The following is a 19935-nucleotide window of genomic DNA, read 5'->3' on the forward strand; positions in this document are numbered from 1 at the left end:
CTGTGACATCTCTCCCATTGCCTGTGACATCTCTCACCTTGCCTGTGACATCTCTCACCTTGCCTGTGATGTCTCTCTTTGCCTGTGACATATCTTACCTTGCCTGTGACATCTCTCCCCTTGCCTGTGTCATCTCTCCATTTGCCTGTGACATCTCTTCCCTTGCCTGTGACGTGTCTCTCTTTGCCTGTGACATCTCTCCCCTTGCCTGTGACATCTCTCACCTTGCCTGTGACATCTCTCACCTTGCCTGTGACGTCTCTCTCTTTGCCTGTGACATTTCTCCCCTTGCCTGTGACATCTCTCCCCTTGCCTGTGTCATCTCTCCATTTGCCTGTGACATCTCTTCCCTTGCCTGTGACGTGTCTCTCTTTGCCTGTGACATCTCTCCCCTTGCCTGTGACATCTCTCACCTTGCCTGTGACGTCTCTCCCTTTGCCTGTGACATCTCTCCCCTTGCCTGTGACATCTCTCACCTTGCCTGTGACGTCTCTCTCTTTGCCTGTGACATCTCTCACCTTGCCTGTGACGTCTCTCTCTTTGCCTGTGACATATCTTACCTTACCTGTGACATCTCTCCCCTTGCCTGTGACATCTCTCACCTTGCCTGTGACATCTCTCACCTTGCCTGTGACATCTCTCCCCTTGCCTGTGACATCTCTCACCTTGCCTGTGACATCTCTCACCTTGCCTGTGACGTCTCCCCCTTTGCCTGTGACAACTCTCCCCTTGCCTGTGACATCTCTCACCTTGCCTGTGACATCTCTCCCCTTGCCTGTGACATCTCTCACCTTGCCTGTGACATCTCTCACCTTGCCTGTAACATCTCTCACCTTGCCTGTGACATCTCTCCCCTTGCCTGTGACATCTCTCACCTTGCCTGTAACATCTCTCACCTTGCCTGTGACATCTCTCCCCTTGCCTGTGACATCTCTCACCTTGCCTGTGACGTCTCTCTCTTTGCCTGTGACATATCTTACCTTGCCTGCGACATCTCTCACCTTGCCTGTGACATCTCTCACCTTGCCTGTGACGTCTCCCCCTTTGCCTGTGACATCTCTCACCTTGCCTGTGACATCTCTCACCTTGCCTGTGATATCTCTGCCTTTGCCTGTGACATCTCTCACCTTGCCTGTGACATCTCTCACCTTGCCTGTGACATCTCTCACCTTGCCTGTGGTATCTCCCCTGCCTTGATCGCATCACCGCTCATCTTGGCGTTGGAAGAAGCACCATCACCTGCCTGCCTTGACAGCATCTATATACTCCTATCTATAACTCCACTGCATTTGCATTTACACCTGGATTTTAACCAGTTGACTTTCACTCCTGGCCCCGGAGGATTGTCTCACCCTTTGACTCTGATTGCTCCCAATTTTCTTTATACTAGTGAGTTTTTCCTTGCCACCATTGCCTCTGGCTTGCTGTCTGGGGAAATTGAGCAGGGATACCGTACAGCACTTTGAGTGAAAATGCACTGTACAAATGAAATTGAGCTGAATTGAATTGAATACTGAACTGGAGTTACCTAAATGGTTTTACAATGCTAAGGTATAGAGAGACAGCTGAAGGTATAGAAGAAACTCTTAATGCTGCCAACATAGAAACTCTGTCAGTTGCCCATTATTTCTTGGAGGCCCGTCTGAGAAATCTTATTATTCAAATCGTCAAAATTTCTCTATTACTCCACATCAGTAAAAGGGCCCTGGCAGGGCACTCATCTGCACCAATCAGGGGACTGCTATACCTATAAGGAGACTGCTGGCCAGCCAGGGAACCCCCCTACACCAATAAGGGGACTGCTGGCCTGCCAGGGAACTCCCCTACACCGATAAGGGGACTGCTGGCTTGACAGCGAACTCCCCTACACCACTTAAGGGACTGCTGGCCTGGAAGCGAACCCCCCTATACCAATAAGGAGCCTGCTGTCTGGGCAGAGAACCCCTCTACCATAATAACAGGACTCCTGGCTTGGCAGGACACTCCTTTATACCAATAAGGGGACTGCTGGCCGGGCAGGGAACCCCTCTACACCAATCAGCTTCTCATATACACATTAATCCTCTGTCCAGCAGCTCTGAAATCCCACTGTGCTGGCAGCAGCACAGAGCAGAACATTGTTAGATCCTCTGAGTGGCTGCAGTGGGGTCACATGATAACCCCGGTTGGCCGCTACCTGTCTTCAAGTCTTACAATCTGCCTTTAGCAGACTGGAGCTGTGACCAATGGTGCAGTGTGTGATCAGGCTACATTTATCACTCCAGAAATTATAATATCCTCACTAGTCAATCAGAAATACAGTTCTCCGCTCTATAAAAATAACTTTGATAACTTTGATTGAAGGTTTATTCACTTCTTTCCTTAAATTTTTACTTATAAAAGTTTTATTACTTATAGTGATATAAGATACAAGCTTGTTTAATTAATTCATCAATTCTTTCTTTATTCCTGCTGATTTAGTTTCTTGTCCCTCAGAATTTGTACTCTTTACTTGCTCTGCCTAGCAAAAACAATCTGGGTGCCCTAATTTAACTGATCTGACATTCTAGAAGTAATTCAGTATTTTTATATAAGTAATGACACATGAGGCCAAACCCCTTTTTATCTATAGTACAACACTCCAACAATACTCCTCAGCTATAATGTACGCTGAATCATTTATAATAGTGTTTCCTTAACCCAGTCCTCGGGGACCCACAGACAGTCGACATTTTTGCTGCCTCCCAGTTCCCAGTTGGAAAAACATGGACTGTCTAGGGGATCCCCAAGGACTGGGTTGGGAAACAGTGATTTATAATATCTTACAATGTTTTCACATTTCTCGGGGAGATGGAGTGGGTTTCAATGCTAACCAGAGTCTGAGGTAATTCCAAAATGAGAACTTGTTCTCACTTTATTAAAAGTTTTGAAACCCAATAGTCTTGTTGTTTTTAGAGGTGCTATTGCCAGTAAGACATTATATAACATTACATGCAACATGAGAGGGAGGAAGTATCCCATGATGCTCTATTATTCAGCATCATGTCTTGAAGCTTACTGTGTTCATCCTACAGTGTACACTGACAGGTTGCACACCCAAATAATAGAGTCACAAGGGAGAATGCTTGCAGATTAAAGGCAGAAGTATACACACTGTATTTTACCGAATGGCGAGCTGAAAATGTATTATATCTCAAATATAAGAGTAATTTAAGAGTAAGAAGAAAACCTTTATGAAACATTATGGCAGCTGTTACTATAAAATGTAAGGTCTTTTGAGAACTGGTGTTAGAAATTCAGCTTTTTTCTACTGAATATCTTTGAATTCATGACAGGTTGTGTCTAAACTCTGCATTGCAGTGAGGAAAGATAGCTCACTCTGCTATCCCTAACTCACTCACTATATTGTACTGTATGCTACTGTACTTGCACCAATGGGAGTATTTATCAAGATCAGTGGCTTGTGCACACTAGAAATATACTAGTGTGAAGCCCTTGAATGAGGTAACATGTGACTGCTTCTCAGCAATTACCTTTAACCAGCAGGGTTCCAGCACGACTAGCCACTCCAAACTGGTTCCTGGCGACACATGTGTACAAGCCTGCATCTGACTTGGTCACATTGGAGATCCAAAGACTGCCGCTCTCCAGCACAGACACTCTAAAAAGATAAGATATATAGGTAAGTGGAAAGTTCCAAGAAAAGTGTTAGCGGTAATGAGAAATTTGTAGTTTGTGACTCAGAAAACACGGACTGATGACTGACTCTCCTGATTGTACTACTTGAAGCACAGTAATGTGCATCTCAGCAGCCCAAATGGACAAACAAGAGAGGATGATGAAAATGGCTTGGACAGCAAATAGCTTATTGTGCATGAAGTGAGTGGGGGAATCCGGCAATAGAACTGACTGACCAATGTAACATCCACCACAGAAAACTAGTAACACAACAGCAGATAGTCGAAAATTATGCTGGTGGATCTGGCAATCAGAAAAAATTAAATACTAGCACCAAACATTATTAATATTATTAAATCATTAAATACATTACTAATATAATGGGATTTACGTAGGTAACGTGTGTAAGTACACAGCAAATGCATTCACCGCAGAAGGGAAGATTGGGTAAATATAATATGTGGATATACAATCCGGTATATCTGAGAATCAGTTAACACTTCATTACAAACTTCATTTTCTTCTGTCTGACACCATAGAAAGAGGCGTATATATGCATCACAATTCAAGGTTTGGTGAGTATCTACAACAGGTATTGTCATGCCTGGCTCATACGATCCTCGTGTCTGCCACGCCCCCTGATTATCCACGTGTGCTTCCCCGATCTAGCTCAGTTGTGTCTGATTATTTTCCCCAGTGTTCCGTCCCGTTTACCCGATCCCTTTAAATAAATCCCCGTTTTCCCCGACTTCGCCTACTTGCCTGCTTCCTGCCCGTGCGATCACCCGTTTAACCTGGCAATCGTGACAGAAAGCAGGCAAGCAGGCCGAATACTGGGAAAACGGGGATTTATTTGAAGGGATCGGGTAAACGGGACGGAACACTGGTACTGACATCGACTAACATCAATGACGGTCAAAGAACTAAGGCAAGATACGGACTGAAATGGACAGGACTGGGTGAAAATAATCAGACACAGCTGGGCTAGATCGGGGAAGCACACGTGGATAATCAGGGGGCGTGGCACACACGAGGATCGGACGAGCCGGGCATGACAGGTATGTTCCCAAAATGAAAGTCCTTTGGTCACAAAATAAACACAGTGCTTGGGAATCGTCCAACAGCGACCACTTCAGTCAATCTCTCCGCCCAGCACATTTCTTTGAAGTTCTTTTTAGTATTTCATTTTAATTAGTTTGTTTATGTGTTGCTATTTTTGTCACATGCTATAAATAAATGGATTTATGGCAAATGGTAAAAGAATTATTTATCTACGGTCTATGATTTGATGTGTCATATTAAAAAAGGTAAGCACGTGTCGTTTATTAAATTTATGGTTATGAATACATTAAGAATTTGTCCATTATAGCTGTGATAAAATTGTTATATGCCTTGGTAAAAATGGAGGTTTTTGACATTCAAATTGCTTGTCATAGGAAGCAGCCAGGCTTGCAGGGAGGTGACCTGCCATGCAGAAGTGGGATAGGATCGGCCTGTTTCATCTACAAACATCACCAGAGACCGCCGTGTCAGCCGCAGGAGCCTCTGCCAGCGCCGTGCTGGAGTGAGGGGCGGCTCGCAGAATGTGAGTGATCTGTAGGGGGTGTGTTTCAGGACAGGAGGTAAAGGCAGGTGAACTGCAATGGGTCTGACCAATGAAAACACTGTGGTGCTCTATCAAATATCTAAACAAAAAAGGCAAAATGAAAACGGAGGGACGTTAAATCTGAAATTGATATACCCACGCTAAATATTTCAAACCGGGGGGGAAGGGACTCCATTGCAGTTTACCTGCATTGTCCAGAAGAATATTAGTTACTGATTAGTCAAGCGGCCTGTCATGGAATGTCATGGAGACCCAGTCGGAGCAATTTCAAAACCAATGAATTTCAACATACCCTGTATGACTCAGAAACGCAGGTAAGTCATGCATACTAGCATTTTTTTAAGCGATACAATGTGTGTGGCCCAGAGCACATGTATGGCAAATATATTACTAAGGCTTTGAATAACAGTAAATAAAACATTTACAGTGAAAGCTGAAGCAGCTATTAGTGACACGCCACTACTGTAGTGCTTTCATCAGAAATACACTGCCATTCTATAGCTTGATAGAAAGAAATGATTATAACGTAAACCTCTTACTCATCGGCCATGAAAAGAGTCAAAGATCACAGTGAACACTGTATCCAGTCTCTAGCAGTGTTTGTTACAAACATGTCATCTGGGAAATCGGTGCAGCTAAAGGCACAGCTTGCTTCTTTTGCTTTCTACAGTAGCAGGCTTCTAGAAGGCACTGTCCTACATGAACTGCGAGTGACCACACATGAGAAAATGCCCTCTGGGGTTAAACAGCACCCTGTGTGCTTTGAATGTAATGTAAAAGGGGGCATTGACAAAGAAGTGTCAATTCAAAGCAAAACAAAGCAATAATTCTGGGGAGTGAATGGTGCATAGATAATAACTGCATGCCCAGGCTACCATCACAGATAATTGCCTGCTCTCCTTGTCTCCTTTCCTCCTGCACAGGACAGAGAAACACTGCAGCTGAAACAAGCCTCACTACGGAATTCCTTTCTGCATATTAGATGCTAAATCCCATAATAATTTCACACTGATCAAAGACCAAACACATCAGACCTGGTTTGTGCTGAGTACATAGAGACACTTAAAGGATTCACATGCATCTTAAGTGTTTACATGGGATTCAACACAGGTGCTGGAGACTCACAAAGTTTGCACCATTATTTTACATCTTTTTAGCAGACGTTTTCGCCATACAAGTGCGAAATTAGACCGACGTACAAGTAAGAAACCAGAATCAGTCCCTGGTGCAGTTGCGGGATAGGGGTCTTGCTCAAGGGCCCAATGGTGACATCATTGTGGCGAGCATGGGATTTCAACCTTACAATCACACACCTTTTTTCAAAGCAATAGTAAATTTTTTTTTTTTGCAAAAAATAAAAAATTCTAAAAGCCACTAAGCATATAACTGAACCCCCCAAGTATAAACGAACATTTAACACACCAATCATCTGAAATTATATCAAGTTAAATCAATCAGAGTGCAATCACCCCATTGTAGAGGATAGGTAACAATAATAAAGAAAATAATGATGATTCTCCACTACTACAACAAAGGAAAGAAATAAATAAGACTGACAAATACACACTAATTGTTTTAATTGGCGGTAAACCAGAAGGCATGAAGAGCTCATTGTGATTTTGCAAAATAACAAACTAGAGCAAAAGCATGTTAAACTTTAGCCTTATGGCATCACGCTCATTCTCTGCCTTCTCTGCTCTCCTCTGAGCCCAAATGTCACACGGGTTTTCTGCCAGAACAAATTTAAACAGCAGCCTAGTGTTAAGCGAATGATAGCATGCCCTTTGGACCATGTTTGGCTGGAGGTGCCCTCAGATTGTACATGTGGGAGGAAGTGATAAGAGGAAACACAGGCATCTTAGTGCCTGCCCCCCAGCGGCCTGTGGTGGCTGTCGACGACCCAGGCCTGGGTGGTACTTCCAAACGTGATGGTATCTGCTTCTTAACTGAATACACAATGTCAGAAGATGAATCAGCGGAGAACAGAAGAAGAGAAGGTGTCTTCTTTATAAGAAAGGAGAGGAGATGCTACTGTACCTTCTTTACTGGACTGGTTGCGGCATGTAAAAGGAAAAAATCTGAATACTGTGAAAAAATCTTAAGCGGTCAAAAAAAGTTTAAGGCTATTTATTTTGGTAGTAAGTCTACATTCGCTCATAAAAATAAAAACACAATTTAACATTAAAAGATATTCCAATTAAGTGGAGAACAAGAAGTAACAAGAATTTCTTCTGTTGTCCAAATGTTACTTATATCTTGCTAGATGGATCGAGGAAGAACAATTCAATTCCCTAACAGCTTCTCAGGGGCACCTTAGCCATTCCAGGTAGTCGTTAAAGTTCACCACCAGCTCAATTAATTAATGAGCTTAATTAGTTAAATAACTCAATGAGGCATTGATAAACCAAACAAAATGGGGTAGTGGTCAAGTCAAAAAATACACTGGTGTATCGGACGGTCATTTCTTAGACTGCCAAGTACTGTAAATGCATGGTACATGTTCTTGGCCGTTGTTAAATAGTCAGCACTCAGTCAGTGACCTTGCTTTCAGGGGTAGAAAATACAATACAATGTAAGCATGCACCTTTTTGATTATCCAGGAAAAAGTGCTCACCCATTTGAACTACCAAAGCACAAATTCTTATAATAACAGCAAGTTCAGGGGTAAGTTTAGGTGATGCCAAGCAATCTTTTCAGTGGAGGTGAAAGTCTTGCGTCAGGTTGGCCCTAACTGAATCGACCAGGGTAAAAAAACATCAAGAGATAATACAGCATGTTAGGTAATGCCATGTTTCGTTCTCAAGGGCCGGCGGGGGGCGGGGGGGGGGGGGGGGGGGGGGGCGTGGGGGGTAAGAGCAATTTTTTAGAAGAACTGTAATCCACCCAGGAATTTGATCAGCAAAAAATGATAAATCAAGGGAAGCAGAGCAGTGATGCTTTGCGTTATGCAGGATGGTGATTTATACAGCAGACGGATTCTAACGGCTGTGATAATGATGGAAAACATCAGCGCTCTCGGGACGTGCCACATATCTCTGTCCTCATATTACAGTGTTTCCAAAATAAGGCCTGAAAGCAGGTGGATGACAGGGAGCCTAAATCTTGTCAAACTACATCAGACTAAAGCAAAGAGCAAAGTGATATTGTTTGGCAAAATAGTTGCTTTGGATTTATTTGGCTTGCATTGGGTTTGCAATTGCCCTGGACTGATGTTGTTTATAAACAGTAAACCACAGCTAGCTAAGGGTGTAACGAAATGACAATTTCAATCAGAAATCCAGCCCAAGTGGTTGTAGTGCATCAGCATCAATTCAACACCACTAAGATGCATCAAATTTGAAAAAAAAAAAAAAAGGTCAAAAATCAATAGTTGCCACAAACTGATACACCCACTGTGTCGCTATGGCTGCATAATAATGTAACATTTTGTCACGTTAAGATGTTGTGATGGGGGCGTCAGGGTGGCGCATGCACGGTTGCCTAAAATTTCTGGTGACCCGGGTTCTATGCACGTTGAGTCCCACCCCCCCCAAAAAAAAAAAAAAAAAAACATGCTATAGTGAATTGGTCACTAAACTGCCAATTGGTGTGCATGTGTGAGTGAATGCTGTGTGAATGTGGCCTGCGATGGGTTGGTGCCCCATCCTGGGTTGTTCTCTACCTTGCACCTACAGTGTAGCTTCTGGGATAGGCTCTGGACCCCTGCGACCCTGCATTAGACAAGTGCGTACAGAAAATGGATGGATGGATGGACGGATGTACGTTTTGAGGTTCAGTTATTTTGTTCTGTTTTACAACGAGCAGATATCCATGTGAAACATAATTCCATATCGTCTTTTCCAGTCACAGGTGAATGGAATAGCATCCATGGTTCAAAGTACGGAGCAGCTAAGTGGAGCTTGGCTCCCCTGATAAGGACATGAGCCCCCCTGAAAGCCTCCCCTGATATCTTTAGAGGGAGCTATAAAAAACTGTCTGTTTATAGGTTATATTTTGTTTTCCATATGTAATGTTCCTAAAATAAAAAAATAACAGTATAAATATGTCAGTCTTGTGTGTTTATCGTTCATTATATTCCATTTTCTGAACATTTGTCTCCACTAATTAAGATAATTATGTGTCTAAGGTGCCTATATAAAATGTTACTGATGGTATTAGCTGCCTGCAGTAGTAATTGTAGAATGTTTTTCAAAGTTTCTCTGTTATTGACCACAATGCCGTACACTTATAGCTATGCACGTTCATGTGACTTGTGAAGTCGTGGTGCACACTGGGAAATAGGGCTCCCCCGAAGTCACTGTGTAATTCGAATCCTGATAGCATCATATTTGAATCAAATATATAAAATAGTTGCCTACATTGTTTAACTGTATCTGTATTGTATTGTATATCATGCATTTAGATGCATTTAAATAAACCATATTGTGTGAGAGGGAGAAAAACAAATCCATAACGTTTTGTGTCTCATTGTGTTGAGAATTGTCTGGTTTGCACTGAAAAACAACTGAATGACAATGTTTCCCTTGTGATGTTCAAAACTGTTCACACAAGTCGACTTGAAACAGAGCCTTCTTTCTTTGAACACAAAACAATAGCACCATCCAGAATGTACTCTTTCTTCCCTCTGATGGTGGGCAATTTTGGGATGGCCCTGAGGTTCTGCAGAACCCAATGGGGAAGTCAGAGTTCATGAGCACCCATCAGGTGGTCCTCAGTGTTTCAATAATATGCTTTCTATGGGCAATTTGGCACAGAGAAACATAACGACAGCCTGCTTTGGGGATATCGTCTCATCCGTCATTGCTACCCAGCTAATTGCCATGACAGAACTCTTTATGTACATGAACACATTAACCTACACGTTGAAAGATTAATATTTAAATAATTTATTTCTGAAGTAACACATCTTGATAAAACAATGTAGACAAAGCATGCAAATAAGCTGGGAGATTCACATTAATAATCTTCGATCTGTGCTAGCTGCTACATGAAACCTGCCAGTCTCTGTCTCACAAGCATCCGCTTCACCACAATACCTATCCTTCTCTAAACTTCTCAAAAAGTCTTTGCAGAAAGCCTGTTTTAGATTCAACATGATGTGATATGCCCAAGAGGACCATGACATTGTTAACAAAGCCTGCCTGTCAATCAGGTCCTAAATGCGCTTTCTTGCCACATCCTTTGGATTCACTGAGAATTTAATTTGCTACTCCATGGAGGCTTTGTCAGAGGCTCCCCATTCAAGAGGCTCTAATTGAATATAAAATGCCACGATGTTGGATAGTCTGTGCATTGTCACTACATGAGGGGTATCTGATAGGCCAGGTCGCAATGCATTTAGACGTTGTTAGACAAATTGCACAGAATGTATTTTTTTTATCGATTCATTTCCCCAAGTACTCATTTAAAAAACCCTTTAACACCTAGTCTTTGTCAGGTAAAGCTGACAAACACAGTAACTGGAGCCTAACAAAAGCCATCTGCCTCCCATCCCGTGGGTATCGCCCGACTCACCCGTACAAAGCAACTCCAGTCGCACTAGATGTTGCAAAGCATTCTTCTGCTTATTGTTTAATGTGAGACATCAGAGAATCTTAGCCAGAAAAGACAGGGAAATGTTTCAAAATGAATAACTACATAAGCAATGGTTACATATGTAACCAATAAGCAAAGCATATAATGTGAAAATACATATGGTTCTAATTAAAACAAAAGATCAGTTATATATTAAGGTTACACTAGTTCATTTCATTACATGTTTACTATTGTGTTCAAAGTCAGCTACAGGTGGAAGGAGACATCGTACTGAATCAGTGTACGGCCCAGTTAACTATCAGGCAGCCACATCCTAGTCATGCCAAAATCCAGAAGCCCAAGGCTATGTATACTGGAAGCAACACAAACAGCGTCAACTCAGAGAAACGGCACCTTCTATAATGTATTCTTGGGATTGAGTTATTACATGCAGTTTAATAGTTCTGAAAATCTGAATAAGCTGAGTCTGCACCAGTGCCCAATTACGCCAGTATTGATCAGCATCAATGCCCACAAATTTTCATAAGCCAGGAAAGTAGATACTTGCTTTTCCTTAGTCTACTACAAATGTGTGACAAAGCATGATTTATACATTTTCTTCTTCAGAACAGCGGTTTTCAGTAAACATCGTAAAAGCAAAATTATAGCATCTTAAGTACTTAAGTCCAACCATTTATCTCAATTTCAGTGGAGATCTATCCAGAGGGAACTGCACTCACTGGTCTGACATGAAAAGTGTCTGCTGGCTACACATCTTAATATCTTCATGCCTCTACAGCCATACATAGTAAGGCCATGTAAGGAACCAATTAGGCTTTTAATTTAGATAATACTTCTGCACCCAGCTGGTGTTTATGCATTGTCTTGTATTAGGATTATTTGTTGCTGTTCTTTCACAGTATTTCAAGGTGCTTAGATGCAAAGCTTTGACATGTTAGCACCATAGGCATAAGGCATTTTAACAATTTTACTCACTGCACCACTGTGCAACTGTAAAATAATTCACACATACATGTGCAATTTGACAGCAAAACCTACTCATTTATTAGTGTAAAATGGAGATGCTCAACATTCCTCTCCTCTTTGTTTGTCACTAATACAGTACTTACATAGAAGCAGACATGCAAAAACTATCTACTATCTTGTGTGTACAGAGAAACGACAGCACACATTCAATACATGCTTTGAATGACACTGCACCTGCTTGTTATATAAGTGATACCTTACCAGAAGTGTTATCTTATACAATTATAAACACATTTAACTGGCACACATTCGACAAACCTACTGTTGAGTCTGGTAATGATGGTAATTCAACACAGTTGTGCTACTTATGGCCGCTGTCATGACATAAGTCTGCAAACCGCTTGACAAGGCGATTCCTGCAACAGTTCTCCTTTTCATACAGGAGTGCACTTAAAGTAAGCTACTATCAAGTCACCCGCTGAAATGTCACAATCTGATTTGATCGAGTGTATTGCACAGCCCACATGGATACAAGGCAAAAATGACAATTCCTTTTTTCCTCCCAAGAATATCTCTGATATGAATCAACACCCCAAACCCTCATCAAGGGGCTACATTATTGTAGAAGATCTGTAGAATCCATATTTAATATGCCCTAATTTCTTCACTCCAGTATGGAAAATCACAATTAATTTGGGGAAAAGGAAATGCACAGAGCTTAGCTGGGGGGGGTCCGTGCGAGTGCTGCTATTTATTCCATGGGGCTGATCCTCATCGAGTTCTAGTGCTTTGAGCTGTCCTTCGAGGAACAAAGAGCAGACAGACAAAAGAGAAGCCATGGGGGGGGGGGGGGGGGGGGTGGTGTAGGGAGCGATGGATTAAGCAGTGTGCTTAAACTCCCTCGTGTTGATTTATTATTTTTTTTTGGAGTAGAGCATGCCACATAAAAATAGTCCCAGAGCAGAAGATTAAACCCCTATCTAACGTTTTGCCCAGGGGCCCACACAACCCATAATCCGTCCCTGTCCCTACCTCATCCCGTTGTGTTCCCTGTGTGCCCCTAGGTTTACCTCCATTCGCAGTTGCCATTTTTCGCCCAGAATTGTTATTGTCAACACTACATTAATCAAGAGCTCTTTTTCACCGCACCAGGTGCTGCACTTTTGGAGTAACACGGAGAACCCATGCAAAAAAATGGGAATGGTGACATTTGTGCAGTCAGTTTAATAGTGCTCATTTGCACGTCAAATCAATGACATAATGTCACTCTGTGGGTCAGCTAACCTTGTTGGAGAGGGCACCCTGATGCCAGTTTCTCAACTAGGCAGACTACCACTGAGAAGTACAAGATGCTGAGGCAGGTGGAGGGTGGGGCTGGGTTGACCTCAGGTTGACTTGGTTGAGTGTTGGGGGATAGATCTTGTATTGATGCTTGAGTGCCACGTTTAACACAAATGGATTAAAAAGATGCCCAGTTCATAAAAAAACTTTAAAAAAGAAGGAAAGAAGAGGAGAAATGTGCAAAATATAAAGGTCTGCAGCTGCTTCATCTCTTTATGAGCATAATAATATGCATGTACTGAAAAAAGCTAGTGAAACACTAGCATGTTTGTTATCTAACAGGGTAATAGTGTAGTACTTCATTATTCTTTATTTATATACTACAATGTGTTTCTATTTTTCTTTGTTACTTATTTTATTCTGACTCTTATTTCCTGTATATATTTATTTCTACTATCCAAAATGTCATAATAAAAATGACAGTTTGTGCTGTATGTTATTGTATTTTGATTGGGGGGGGGGGGCTGGACGTAGATGGACATGCGATACTTTCTGGGGGGGGGGGGAGACTGGGGGGGGGGGGGGGGGGTTGCCCAGGGCGCCATACAAGCTAGACCCAGCACTGGGTGTAACCGGCTTAACCTTGCGAAATCCGAATCTCTGTGTTTGCTACATTACACATGTACCCATAAAGAGGGAGTAAAGAGGCCCAGACTTCTAATAGTATGAATCTGACCTTTTTCCTTAGCGCAACGATTGGCCATAGAACAACCGTCATTTAGCCTTGACCCTGCAGTTCAGATGGCTGCTCCTCAGCCAGCCCAATAAAATTTGTTCTCTGGTGACCTAGCCAAGTGAGACAGGCCAAGGCAGCTGACAATGGCATTGCTACGGTCAATACAGAGGGGCCGTAATAACAGGATGACACAATGAGTAACTGGGTGCAAGGCCAGCAGAATCCCTATGACATCATTGAGGAGGATGCCCAACGTAACTTTCTGCCGTCCTCATATCAGGTAAAATAATGTTTGCCACATCACCCTCGGACTTGTGCCTCTGTGGCTGATAAATGCCAGAAATAAAGCTATCAGCTTCAGCTCAGTGTCACATTTATGCTTCAGAGGACAACTTATCCTCCTTTTCTTAGAAGCAATATCCATCTATCCATCCATCCATCCATTATCAAAAACCAATAATATTAATGGTTAATCTAATGCCAATCTTTGCAAAACCTCAATTAAATGCAAACTAAACTTTCACCCATTCATTTTATAGATAATTTTCCCATAATTCCTATAATCAAATCACATTTGAAAAAGAGAAAAGGAGTAGAATATCTCGTCTCTTGAATTGAAAGCTCACAAAGCAATTTTCAGGTCAGTGTGACTAATATAGAAATCAATTTAATTTCTGTTTGCACAGATACTTTCCATAATGTCTGGCATTTTCTATCACCCTTTCTGTCTGTGGAGATTTTAAGACTTCACTGGTTCAAGTAATGACTATTTGTCCATTATTCTGTGCAAAGCAAAACGAGATTCTTAAAAGTGAAGTTCTACAAAGTGCCTGAACATTGCTTTCAGAAAAGGGCCGTACTTTTGTAAAGGATGCAATTCAGAAGTATAGTGAAAAAGGCAATTGTAAAAAAAAATCTGAATACACATACCAGCCAAGTAGCCAAGACCAATGACACAAGAATGTGTGGGAAACCAACCTGATTTAAGAACCCTTTATTGATAATATGTACCAAAACACACTGGTTAGCTTCCTCACGAGAGACACAACTCTGCAGTCATCTCCTGGAGCTGCTAAAACATAACATCTTTTGAAATAAAACCAGCCCATTGCATTCATATACCAAGCCATCCCTACACACCTGACAATACTCCTAACTACACGCATAAATGGAGGCCATCGTGACAGCAGAGGCTGAATTGCCACTCACTGATTGCAAAAGGCAGGACTAATATCCAGAGATAAGCTAAGCAATAACAATAGACACTTTTCATTCAAATCACTAATGGCTAATGACATCGCTAAACATCTTTTAATGCACATAATGAAAACAATAAAACAAAATATAAATCATACCCCAAACAAGCAAAAAATATTCTCTCTCATCAAAACACATCTAAAACATTTTACTCAGAATGATCAAGTGTATAATCAAACAGAAAAATGTTTACGGACTGAATCATAGTAAGAATGCATTTCATTCACACAAAAAAAAAATCACCAAACTGGTGTACAAGCTTGATGGAGACTTTTTCAAACAGACATAGATATAATTACCACTAGCTGCTAAGTCTGAATACAGATGATATTTTTAATGGTAAGTTAGAATAACTATTATGCTGTTTTCTCAGAAAGGCTGCTTATATTTCTGTAGTAAAGGCTCTTTAACACGACTGTTTAATACTCAACTTCATTATGAATGTCAAATGCTACTCAAATCATTAGTATGTTTAAATAGCTGGTTGCTCATTGTAATCCAGAGGACAAATGAGGCTTAGGAATGTTCCTTCTCTCTCATATTTTGCTTAATTTGCTTTTACTGAGCAGTAAACTGGATTGACATCTTGACAGTTATCTGCTATAATGTGCTGCCTTATGTAAGACTTTCGCATTTTAGCAATAATAAAAGTATAGAAGGAGAGACCCTGTAAACAATGCACTGGTTATCTCTGTTGCCACAAGGTTGTGGGTTCAATCCCTGCCCTCAATTCTTTGTGGCACTGCTGGTACCCCACGCTCATAAAATATTAGTATATAGGTAAATGTACCTTTCCAAATCACCCATGGTGTGTATGATTGTGTGCACTGTAATGGGCTGGCATCCTATCTAGTATATCCCCGGCCTTATGCCCTGAGTTTCCTGACACAACCCCATGCTCACTGTAACCCTGTCTCGGATAATACATGGATATTTCTCTACACTGCACTGTTACTCCAGCCTGGTGCTGTACTCAGAGGCTTATACGCTTGTCACAACACCTATTTCCAAAGAGTTAGAAGATTATTCCTGTCCTTTAGACCTGCTCACCTGCATGCTTAAGAGCTGCATTGAGTAGGATGCCCAGTATAACTAAATACAAGGTTATAAAGTAGGAAATTATATTACTCACACACCGAAAGTCACAATTCAGTTCTATAGCACAGCACATTGTTAATCTCTGAATCGGGAGAGACAGATTATTCAAAGAACTTATCAAAGAGTTAGAATTGTATGCCTTTGTGGGCAGCAGTAGTGAATACACGTTTCATTAGATGAAATAAATTTAGCCTGCATCACAGACTTCCTTCTCATTGTTGCAACTCATGAAAAATGTAAATAGGATGTAGCTTGACTTACCCATTTGGTGTTTTGCAGCTGAAGAACACAACCAACATTAAGTTGGAATATGAAAATACTGAAACTGCAGGATGGGAAATACTGGAGCTATATTCTGTCCAGAAATTTCTTCATTCAGTAATAGGTAAAATAGCGGTGTATATTATAGAAGCTGACTATCAATGACATAAAACATAATAATGCTGTAATGCATATAATATGATCTTATAAATATATGATTGTATCATTTGAACTTTGTAACTTTGGTAGCATGACTTTATAATGGAATCTTTCTACCCTAAAGCTTTGTATGTGATCAGTATAAAGTAAGAAAAAAAGCAACAAAAAAAGGAACAAATAATAGCATTATTTATGCACTCAGTGGGTAATCCTATATACTACACAATACGTTTTCATTTCTTTGTATACATTTATATTACATATATTAAAACATTAGGAACCTCATAGTTCAGAGAGTAAGCACCTGAACTACAGGGTATTCACATAGTAAAAAACAACACAGTAGTCTCATCTTTCAGACACAGATTTGCATGTGTTTATATTAACACATCAACCCATTTCTTCCCTTAGATGTAGCTCAGGAACATGAAGTGACAGTTGACAAGTACATAAAACAGGACAAGATTTCTAAAGAGCTATTGTTAGAAGAAGCATCCAGTATAGATCGTTACCAAGAAACAAAGGAACAAAGTGCGTCTATGTGTGTGTGTTGTATTAAAAAGAGTTGTCTTTGCCTGCAATCTACAGGGCTGACACAGCGTGCACTTGCATGCTCATCAGCCCCACCTCAGGCCCAGAAGTGCCCTCTCAGCTTCCTTGTTCCCGCTGATGTCATCACCATTGCATCAGTGGGGGGGAAGGCAACTGTGGAGAAGATGGATCACCCAGCTGGTGACACAAGTCTCCCTCCCTCCTTCCCTCCCTCTCCACCAACACCCCGGCCCACCCCACGCTCCAAATCTTGTGAAAAACGAACACCGATAATGCGATTTATGAGATTCATGGCGGCAGAGATGTGAACGCTGCCTCTCAGGGCTGGCACCCATGCACGTCTGCGCACTGCTCCCACTTCATTTCCATTATGTCAGTGCTGCTTCATTTAAGGCATCACAGGGAGCGGACGCTTGGTCGGCGTGGGGAATGGCACCTTCCTGGTGACCACATCAGCACCACATGGTCAAAAATGCTCTCTACTGAAAGTGGAGAACAGCGGAAATATAAGCACCTCCAGACTTTTTTTCCCCAGCACAGGAAATTCAAAAGGGATTTCCTCCAAAAGCTATTTTTTTAATATATTTGGAGCTTGTACATGTGTTAAAATTTCCATCCAAACTCCCTGATGAGTCTTCTTTACAGACTCTGTTCATTTCCCAATTATGCTGTAAACTCTTCAGGCAGATTTAACGGGAGAATTATATAGTTCTGCTATGCACTTTTACCTAAACTGATAGAAAATGCAGGCAGACAACAAAGCAGCCTATCAGGATATTTGGATTTCTGTCTTATGCCGCAGTACTCGTACAGTCTGTGCACCTGTGCATTGTAAACATGCCGCGCAGTGCAGTAGGCAGCTTGTATATTTGCACACGTATAATGTGATGGAGTACTGGAGCTTGACTTGAGTGCTCTAGAGAGTGCATGCAAGGGAATATTAGAAGTGTGAAATCACAGGGTCATGACTATGAGAGTGCAGTGTTTCTGCCAGTGGAAGTTCCCAGTGCTTCACATGGGAATTCTTTCCCTATACGCATCTCTATGTGAAAAGCTGAGCCTCAGCAGCCCCTGGCTGTGTTTATAGTGGAGCAAACCAAGGAAGCAGCACCATTATGTTTTTCCATAGGTTCCAACTGAGACTTTATCAAAAATTTTGCATTTAAATGTGCAGTATTCAAGTATGCTAGATATTGACTGTGTTAATCTAAGAGAAGGAACTAGATCCAATGTTTTGACACTAGATGCTCTTCTGGGATTTAGCAGTCACAGATCTAAATGCTTAAACCCACCGGCAGTAATCCAGCATCCTGCCAGCTGCTTCCTCCCTAAGGCTACCCCCCACCCCCCCCACTACACCACCTGGAGTGGTGGGGAGGTTAAGAGGGGTGCATGCAAATGGGCCACATGCAGCCGCATTGTTGCTGCTGCTAGTGCCATGAGCTGGAGAGAGTTCTATAGCAGAAAATAGAATGGTAAACTCTGCTGTGCCCATCGTCCCCAGCTGTGTGGATACAGGCGCTACATAAAACTTGACGCCCATATAAGGAACAGTAACAAAATGTTAGTTACCTGCTGATTTCAATTAAAATCCCCCTCCAGCAAAAGTTGCTCTTACATTGGGGAGTGAATAGAATAGAATGCTTAATCACCTCTGAGAGGTGAGAGGACTCAAGGAATTGTCAGACTCGCGACCATGCTGAGACCTCTTAAGACCTGCACACCACTTGGTACCTGCATTTGTACGTAACGAGTTCAGGCATTTTCCTGTCTTCCCAATGCAGCTCAGTCTCGAGCCTGTGTTCATCCCTCTTACCTTGCTGTTTACTGACGTTTTCTGGGAAAGCAAGAAGCCTCCTGTATACTAACTGCCCTCACTGCCTTTCGCTCTAATGGGCCTCTGGCTGGAGTTAACAACACACGATGAGAATGGATGCAGAACAGAATAAAAGACGCACGGTGCGATAGGGGAGGGAGCGCAAACCTGCGTCTGGCTGTACACGCTGGGAAAAATATGATGTACCATGCTGATAAGATGTATGGTATCTTTAGAAAAGCTCTCTGCTAAATGGAAAATGGCTGTGCATGTAAATGGGCAGCATTTTTCCACAATTGCCAATATACGGTATGAGGTTCTAAAGGCCAATACAGGTAGGAAATTGGCGGCTTTCAGCGAAGCGCAATAAAATACATTTTTGCTGCAGGGTCTCGCATCTAAAGAAAGATGACAGATATAGCTTATGTGATAGAATATGACGCATGAACCATAATTTACTCTCATAATATGTAAAAAGGCCCTTGCGGGGCGTGTCTGTGCTGGTTGCCTGATTAATCTACTGAAATGGATTTAGTGTGCATGTGTGAAAATTTGATGTGTGCTAAAAAAAACTGAAAATGCATCCTTAAATTACCGTACCAGCCGCACTGATAACAGAGGCAAGTAACACTGCGCTTACTGCTTGCTTTCATATGCATATGTGTGTCGCATGGGTGCAGTAACCATTATATACTTCTTATGTCTTCCGAAGAACAGGGCAAATGTAGAACACCACGTGTAAATATACATTTATTCTTCCTGCAAAAAAGTTCAAAAATTGTATCCTATTCTGGAGTTTGTCTATCGGCAGAACACTGTTACTGGACCAGAAAAGAAAAACAGAGGTTTTGCGTTATCTTCAAGTTTTTTTGTAAGCTATAACAGCAACATTGTTTCAACTGGATTTAGTGCCTCAAGATACCAGTTGGATAGCAATATAGAATTATGCAAAATAGTGTACAACAGAAAAGTTAGCTGTGGAAATGTAATGCAATAAAACTTGACTAAAGA

General features: G+C 41.7%; 1 protein-coding gene and 1 long non-coding RNA gene across 3 annotated transcripts in view; one reads left to right on the plus strand and one right to left on the minus strand.

Moving 5' to 3' along the window:
• cntn3a.1 (contactin 3a, tandem duplicate 1) overlaps nucleotides 1-19935 on the minus strand; it is a 153617-nt gene that overhangs the window by 32114 nt on the left and 101568 nt on the right. For both annotated transcript variants that reach the window (XM_049016174.1, XM_049016173.1), the window contains exon 12: nucleotides 3513-3640. In XM_049016174.1, the coding sequence (XP_048872131.1) occupies nucleotides 3513-3640 (128 nt within the window). The remainder of the gene's footprint in view (nucleotides 1-3512; nucleotides 3641-19935) is intronic.
• LOC125744409 (uncharacterized) lies at nucleotides 4848-6577 on the plus strand. The gene is made up of 3 exons (XR_007398366.1): nucleotides 4848-4964; nucleotides 5094-5242; nucleotides 6187-6577. It is a non-coding gene; the product is annotated as an uncharacterized LOC125744409 (long non-coding RNA).

This window comes from Brienomyrus brachyistius, chromosome 6, assembly GCF_023856365.1.
Source record: "Brienomyrus brachyistius isolate T26 chromosome 6, BBRACH_0.4, whole genome shotgun sequence".
Classification (NCBI taxonomy): Eukaryota; Metazoa; Chordata; class Actinopteri; order Osteoglossiformes; family Mormyridae; genus Brienomyrus; species Brienomyrus brachyistius.